Below are 8,222 nucleotides of genomic sequence, written 5' to 3' on the forward strand. Positions count from 1 at the left end.
AGATAACCCAGACCCTTAACAGCAGCCCTCTCTCTCTCAGGTTTAAATGAGATAACCCTTAACAGCACCCTTAACAGAGATAACCCAGACCCTTAACAGCAGCCCTTCTCTCTCTCAGGTTTAAATGAGATAACCCAGACCCTTAACAGCAGCCCTTCTCTCTCTCTTTAAATGAGATAACCCAGGTTTAAATGAGATAACCCAGACCCTTAACAGCAGCCCTTCTCTCTCTCAGGTTTAAATGAGATAACCCAGACCCTTAACAGCAGCCCTTCTCTCTCTCTCAGGTTTAAATGAGATAACCCAGACCCTTAACAGCAGCCCTTCTCTCTCTCAGGTTTAAATGAGATAACCCAGACCCTTAACAGCCCTTCTCTCTCTCAGGTTTAAATGAGATAACCCAGACCCTTAACAGTAGCCCTTCTCTCTCTCTCTCAGGTTTAAATGAGATAACCCAGACCCTTAACAGTAGCCCTTCTCTCTCTCTCTCAGGTTTAAATGAGATAACCCTGACCCTTAACAGCAGCCCTTCTCTCTCTCTCTCAGGTTTAAATGAGATAACCCAGACCCTTAACAGCAGCCCTTCTCTCTCTCAGGTTTAAATGAGATAACCCTGACCCTTAACAGTAGCCCTTCTCTCTCTCAGGTTTAAATGAGATAACCCAGACCCTTAACAGCAGCCCTTCTCTCTCTCAGGTTTAGAGGAGCTTGTCCCTGATACTTATCTCTCAAGACAACGGCCCTTCGGCCCAGATGGCAGCCTATTCCCAATTTAAATAGTGCACAACTTTTTTCTCCAAGGTCCATTTAGGACTACGGTCAAAAGTAGTGCACTATATAGGGAATAGGGTGCCATTTTGGGACATAACCAAGTCAGATCTTAAAACGGGCCTCCATCCAGACCATAATAACGGGTCTAGTTGCCCTGACCCTCTCTCTCTCTCAGGTTTAAATGAGATAACCCAGACCCTTAACAGCAGCCCAACCTTAATTCCCACCTGGCCACCACCAGAGTAGGGTTGTGTTCAGTTGGGACAACACGGAAGAAAACACTCTGAAACAGACAGGTGCTATCTGCTGTCGCCCAATCAGAAAAGGGTTGTTTTTGTTGTCTGTTGTGTGTCTTATTGAACACTGCTCAACTCTCTGTAGCCCCGTAGAAATATAATAACTAGAAAGGACATTCATGATCTGAGGTGGCTATTGACCTATCTAGTAATTGTACTGCTACGCTCAACTCTCTGTAGCCCCGTAGAAATATAATAACTAGAAAGGACATTTATGATCTGAGGTGGCTATTGACCTATTTAGTAATTGTACTGCTACGCTCAACTCTCTGTAGCCCCGTAGAAATATAATAACTAGAAAGGACATTCATGATCTGAGGTGGCCATTGACCTATCTAGTAATTGTACTGCTACGCTCAACTCTCTGTAGCCCCGTAGAAATATAATAACTAGAAAGGACATTCATGATCTGAGGTGGCTATTGACCTATCTAGTCATTGTACTGCTACGCTCAACTCTCTGTAGCCCCGTAGAAATTTAATAACTAGAAAGGACATGTATGATCTGAGGTGGCTATTGACCTATCTAGTAATTGTACTGCTACGCTCAACTCTCTGTAGCCCCGTAGAAATATAATAACTAGAAAGGACATTCATGATCTGAGGTGGCTATTGACCTATCTAGTAATTGTACTGCTACGCTCAACTCTCTGTTCTACCACAGGCTTATAATAAGTTTCCTGTTCCTTTGATGACTCAACTCTCTGTTCTACCACAGCTTGTTCTGTTCCTTTGATCCTCTCCAATAACCTCTCCTACCTCCTGAAGTGTGTACTCGTTCACTACGTTGGGTTGGTGGAGGCATGGGCTAGACTCGAATGAGGGTTACGCTATTTCCTTTCATAAATCTATGAAGGGAGGTGAACAAGTGCACACTTTCGGAGGAAGGACAGATTTTGTTTGGCGTCCATAACCTCTGCCTCTTCCTTCTTCCCTCTCCTTTCCAGAAGACACGAAGTCCCAGAGTTCCCACATCCTGCCTACCGTGCTGGTCTTCTCCGTGCTGCTTGTCATCAGCATTCTGCTGGCCTGGTACTTCCTCAGGTAACGAACCAGTCACAGGGTGGGGTAGTGTGTGTGTGTGTGTGTGCTGCCAGACAGGGCGAGGGCCAAGGCGACGTCACCCTTCCTCTCCCCAATCAGCAGAGGGCGGAGCCTCCAGTCAGGAAATGAACCACTAGCAGTAGTTCATGCCTCACGCTGGCCACAGTAAAAGTGAAGTACACAGCCAGGCGCGTTAGTATGAACGATCTGAAGCCAAAGAGAGAGACCTGCTGTGGCTGTAACCTAGCAGTGCTGTGTTCTGTGATCTCATCAACCCTGGACTCTAATGAGAAAGAGCAGCTTTTCCAGTTTCAGATGGTACCAACGTATCTGTGTGCTTTATATAACATATAACTCATGTTTTAACTTACAACCTACAACTGTTAGATCTTACAACTGTTAGTTATTAGAACGGTTAGTTCTTACAACTTACAACTGTTAGATCTTAGAACTGTTAGATCTTACAACTGTTAGTTATTACAACGGTTAGTTCTTACAACTGTTACATCTTACAACTGTTAGTTATTAGAACGGTTAGTTCTTACAACTGTTAGATCTTACAACTGTTAGTTATTAGAACGGTTAGTTCTTACAACTGTTAGATCTTAGAACTGTTAGTTATTAGAACGGTTAGTTCTTACAACTGTTACATCTTACAACTGTTAGTTATTAGAACGGTTAGTTCTTACAACTGTTAGATCTTACAACTGTTAGTTATTAGAACGGTTAGTTCTTACAACTGTTAGATCTTAGAACTGTTAGTTATTAGAACGGTTAGTTCTTACAACTGTTACATCTTACAACTGTTAGTTATTAGAACGGTTAGTTCTTACAACTGTTAGATCTTACAACTGTTAGTTATTAGAACGGTTAGTTCTTACAACTGTTAGATCTTACAACTGTTAGTTATTAGAACGGTTAGTTCTTACAACTGTTAGATCTTAGAACTGTTAGTTATTAGAACGGTTAGTTCTTACAACTGTTAGATCTTACAACTTACAACTGTTAGATCTTAGAACTGTTAGAACTTAGAACTGTTAGTTCTTAGAACTGTTAGTTCTTAGAACTGTTAGATCTTAGAACTGTTAGTTATTAGAACTGCTGTTAGTTATTAGAACTGTTAGTTATTAGAACTGTTAGAACTTAGAACTGTTAGAACTTAGAACTGTTAGTTCTTAGAACTGTTAGAACTTAGAACTGTTAGTTATTAGAACTGTTAGAACTTAGAACTGTTAGTTCTTAGAACTGTTAGAACTTAGAACTGTTAGAACTTAGAACTGTTAGAACTTAGAACTGTTAGAACTTAGAACTGTTAGTTCTTAGAACTGTTAGAACTTAGAACTGTTAGAACTTAGAACTGTTAGTTCTTAGAACTGTTAGTTCTTAGAACTGTTAGTTATTAGAACTGATGTTTTGGAGTGGACTTGACTAATAGTTGCAGGTAAAATGTATCCCTTTATGTCCGTTAATTAACCTGTCATCCTCCTGTTCTCTCTCTTCCTTTTCCTCCTGTTCTCTCTCTCTCTCTACCCGGCAGGATAAGGAACCAGAGAAAGGAGGTCGTCACAGCAGTCGACAAGAAAATACCGAATGGAATCCTGGAAGAACAAGGTCCGGTCACCTTTAATGATGAGTCTTTATCTTCGTTATGTCGTTGATCCGTTGTTTGTAACCAGGGAAGTGGCATCGAGATCGAGGTCTTTTTCAAGTGAGCCCTGGGTTGGAGAACAAAGTGAAACTGATTTGTTAAACACATACAGGCGTCGTTGAAAAGAGACAATTCGAACGAGTTTTAATGTCAAGCTGTAGGCGGAGGAGTCTTCTCTGTTCTTGCAGGAGTCCCCTCGCTGTCATGTGGTTGTTGTCTGACTTCCTGTGGTTACTGATGTTAAGGGAGACAACCGATACATAGTTTTCTAACCTGCATCAACTATGAAGTCTCAATCTGCATCGTGCAGTAGGCTTCGGTGCCTCACTATGTCCTTACCACGTAATACACTATATTTAATGATGTGCATCGTGCAGTAGGCCTCGGTGCCTCACTATGTCCTTACCACATAATACACTATATTTAATGATGTGCATCGTGCAGTAGGCCTCGGTGCCTCACTATGTCCTTACCACGTAATACACTATATTTAATGATGTGCATCGTGCAGTAGGCCTCGGTGCCTCACTATGTCCTTACCACGTAATACACTATATTTAATGATGTGCATCGTGCAGTAGGCCTCGGTGCCTCACTATGTCCTTACCACGTAATACACTATATTTAATGATGTGCATCGTGCAGTAGGCCTCGGTGCCTCACTATGTCCTTACCACGTAATACACTATATTTAATGATGTGTATCGTGCAGTAGGCCTCGGTGCCTCACTATGTCCTTACCACGTAATACACTATATTTAATGATGTGTATCGTGCAGTAGGCCTCGGTGCCTCACTATGTCCTTACCACGTAATACACTATATTTAATGATGTGCATCGTGCAGTAGGCCTCGGTGCCTCACTATGTCCTTACCACGTAATACACTATATTTAATGATGTGCATCGTGCAGTAGGCCTCGGTGCCTCACTATGTCCTTACCACGTAATACACTATATTTAATGATGTGCATCGTGCAGTAGGCCTCGGTGCCTCACTATGTCCTTACCACGTAATACACTATATTTAATGATGTGTATCGTGCAGTAGGCCTCGGTGCCTCACTATGTCCTTACCACGTAATGCCGTTGTTACATCCATTATTCATTACATTATCACTGTGATAATCCTCTATTAGCTGCGTTGTTTGACACACAAGAGAAATGTTTTGTTTTTGAGATATCCCAACATTACACGAGTTGGAGTTAAGTGGAAACATGATGTACCTTCAAAGGACTTGTTATCCTCATAAATACTCATAGTAGTAGTAGTAGTAGTATTCCTAGTAGTAGTAGTAGTAGTATTATTATTATTACTAGTAGTAGTAGTAGTAGTAGTATTATTATTATTACTAGTAGTAGTATTATTATTATTAGTAGTAGTATTATTATTAGTAGTATTATTACTAGTAGTATTACTAGTAGTAGTATTATTATTATTAGTAGTAGTATTATTATTATTATTATTACTAGTAGTAGTAGTATTATTATTATTACTAGTAGTAGTATTATTATTATTACTAGTAGTAGTAGTAGTATTATTAGTAGTATTATTATTATTATTATTATTATTATTATTATTATTACTAGTAGTAGTAGTAGTATTATTATTACTAGTAGTAGTAGTATTATTATTATTATTACTAGTATTATTATTATTATTACTAGTAGTAGTAGTAGTATTATTATTATTACTAGTAGTAGTATTATTATTATTAGTATTATTATTATTATTATTAGTAGTATTATTATTATTATTATTATTAGTATTATTATTATTACTAGTAGTAGTAGTAGTATTATTAGTAGTATTATTATTATTATTATTAGTATTATTATTATTATTACTAGTAGTAGTAGTAGTATTATTATTACTAGTAGTAGTAGTATTATTATTATTATTACTAGTAGTAGTAGTAGTATTATTATTATTACATTTACATTTACATTTAAGTCATTTAGCAGACGCTCTAATCCAGAGCGACTTACAAATTGGTGCATTCACCTTATGACATCCAGTGGAACAGTCACTTTACAATAGTGCATCTAAATCTTAAAGGGGGGGGTGAGAGGGAATACTTATCCTATCCTAGGTATTCCTTAAAGGGGTGGGGTTTCAGGTGTCTCCGGAAGGTGGTGATTGACTCCGCTGTCCTGGCGTCGTGAGGGGGTTTGTTCCACCATTGGGGGGCCAGAGCAGCGAACAGTTTTGACTGGGCTGAGCGGGAACTGTACTTCCTCAGTGGTAGGGAGGCGAGCAGGCCAGAGGTGGATGAACGCAGTGCCCTTGTTTGGGTGTAGGGCCTGATCAGAGCCTGGAGGTACTGAGGTGCCGTTCCCCTCACAGCTCCGTAGGCAAGCACCATGGTCTTGTAGCGGATGCAAGCTTCAACTGGAAGCCAGTGGAGTGAACGGAGGAGCGGGGTGACGTGAGAGAACTTGGGAAGGTTGAACACCAGACGGGCTGCGGCGTTCTGGATGAGTTGAAGGGGTTTAATGGCACAGGCAGGGAGCCCAGCCAACAGCGAGTTGCAGTAATCCAGACGGGAGATGACAAGTGCCTGGATTAGGACCTGCGCCGCTTCCTGTGTGAGGCAGGGTCGTACTCTGCGGATGTTGTAGAGCATGAACCTACAGGAACGGGCCACCGCCTTGATGTTGGTTGAGAACGACAGGGTGTTGTCCAGGATCACGCCAAGGTTCTTAGCGCTCTGGGAGGAGGACACAATGGAGTTGTCAACCGTGATGGCGAGATCATGGAACGGGCAGTCCTTCCCGGGAGGAAGAGCAGCTCCGTCTTGCCGAGGTTCAGCTTGAGGTGGTGATCCGTCATCCACACTGATATGTCTGCCAGACATGCAGAGATGCGATTCGCCACCTGGTCATCAGAAGGGGGAAAGGAGAAGATTAGTTGTGTGTCGTCTGCATAGCAATGATAGGAGAGACCATGTGAGGTTATGACAGAGCCAAGTGACTTGGTGTATAGCGAGAATAGGAGAGGGCCTAGAACAGAGCCCTGGGGGACACCAGTGGTGAGAGCGCGTGGTGAGGAGACAGATTCTCGCCACGCCACCTGGTCGGAGCGACCTGTCAGGTAGGACGCAATCCAAGCGTGGGCCGCGCCGGAGATGCCCAACTCGGAGAGGGTGGAGAGGAGGATCTGATGGTTCACAGTATCGAAGGCAGCCGATAGATCTAGAAGGATGAGAGCAGAGGAGAGAGAGTTAGCTTTAGCAGTGCGGAGCGCCTCCGTGATACAGAGGAGAGCAGTCTCAGTTGAATGACTAGTCTTGAAACCTGACTGATTTGGATCAAGAAGGTCATTCAGAGAGAGATAGCGGGAGAGCTGGCCAAGGACGGCACGTTCAAGAGTTTTGGAGAGAAAAGAAAGAAGGGATACTGGTCTGTAATTGTTGACATCGGAGGGATCGAGTGTAGGTTTTTTCAGAAGGGGTGCAACTCTCGCTCTCTTGAAGACGGAAGGGACGTAGCCAGCGGTCAGGGATGAGTTGATGAGCGAGGTGAGGTAAGGGAGAAGGTCTCCGGAAATGGTCTGGAGAAGAGAGGAGGGGATAGGGTCAAGCGGGCAGGTTGTTGGGCGGCCGGCCGTCACAAGACGCGAGATTTCATCTGGAGAGAGAGGGGAGAAAGAGGTCAGAGCACAGGGTAGGGCAGTGTGAGCAGAACCAGCGGTGTCGTTTGACTTAGCAAACGAGGATCGGATGTCGTCGACCTTCTTTTCAAAATGGTTGACGAAGTCATCTGCAGAGAGGGAGGAGGGGGGAGGGGATTCAGGAGGGAGGAGAAGGTGGCAAAGAGCTTCCTATGGTTAGAGGCAGATGCTTGGAATTTAGCGTGGTAGAAAGTGGCTTTAGCAGCAGAGACAGAGGAGGAAAATGTAGAGAGGAGGGAGTGAAAGGATGCCAGGTCCGCAGGGAGGCGAGTTTTCCTCCATTTCCGCTCGGCTGCCCGGAGCCCTGTTCTGTGAGCTCGCAATGAGTCATCGAGCCACGGAGCGGGAGGGGAGGACCGAGCCGGCCTGGAGGATAGGGGACATAGAGAGTCAAAGGATGCAGAGAGGGAGGAGAGGAGGGTTGAGGAGGCAGAATCAGGAGATAGGTTGGAGAAGGTTTGAGCGGAGGGAAGAGATGATAGGATGGAAGAGGAGAGAGTAGCGGGGGAGAGAGAGCGAAGGTTGGGACGGCGCGATACCATCCGAGTAGGGGCAGTGTGGGAGGTGTTGGATGAGAGCGAGAGGGAAAAGGATACAAGGTAGTGGTCGGAGACTTGGAGGGGAGTTGCAATGAGGTTAGTGGAAGAACAGCATCTAGTAAAGATGAGGTCGAGCATATTGCCTGCCTTGTGAGTAGGGGGGGAGGTGAGAGGGTGAGGTCAAAAGAGGAGAGGAGTGGAAAGAAGGAGGCAGAGAGGAATGAGTCAAAGGTAGACGTGGGGAGGTTAAAGT

At 43.7% G+C, this 8,222-nt stretch overlaps 1 protein-coding gene across 2 annotated transcripts in view; it reads left to right on the forward strand.

The window, feature by feature from the left end:
* LOC124020490 (receptor-type tyrosine-protein phosphatase epsilon-like) overlaps positions 1 to 8,222 on the forward strand; it is a 101,785-nt gene that overhangs the window by 58,386 nt on the left and 35,177 nt on the right. Inside the window, exons 4-5 of one of the 2 annotated variants that reach the window (XM_046335737.1) lie at positions 2,014 to 2,110; positions 3,648 to 3,721. In XM_046335737.1, coding sequence (XP_046191693.1) covers positions 2,014 to 2,110; positions 3,648 to 3,721 — 171 coding nt within the window. Of the gene's footprint in view, positions 1 to 2,013; positions 2,111 to 2,273; positions 2,429 to 3,647; positions 3,722 to 8,222 lie in introns of those variants that run through there. The other variant, XM_046335738.1, reaches the window with a different exon arrangement.

This window comes from Oncorhynchus gorbuscha, unplaced genomic scaffold (assembly GCF_021184085.1).
Source record: "Oncorhynchus gorbuscha isolate QuinsamMale2020 ecotype Even-year unplaced genomic scaffold, OgorEven_v1.0 Un_scaffold_836, whole genome shotgun sequence".
Classification (NCBI taxonomy): domain Eukaryota; kingdom Metazoa; phylum Chordata; class Actinopteri; order Salmoniformes; family Salmonidae; genus Oncorhynchus; species Oncorhynchus gorbuscha.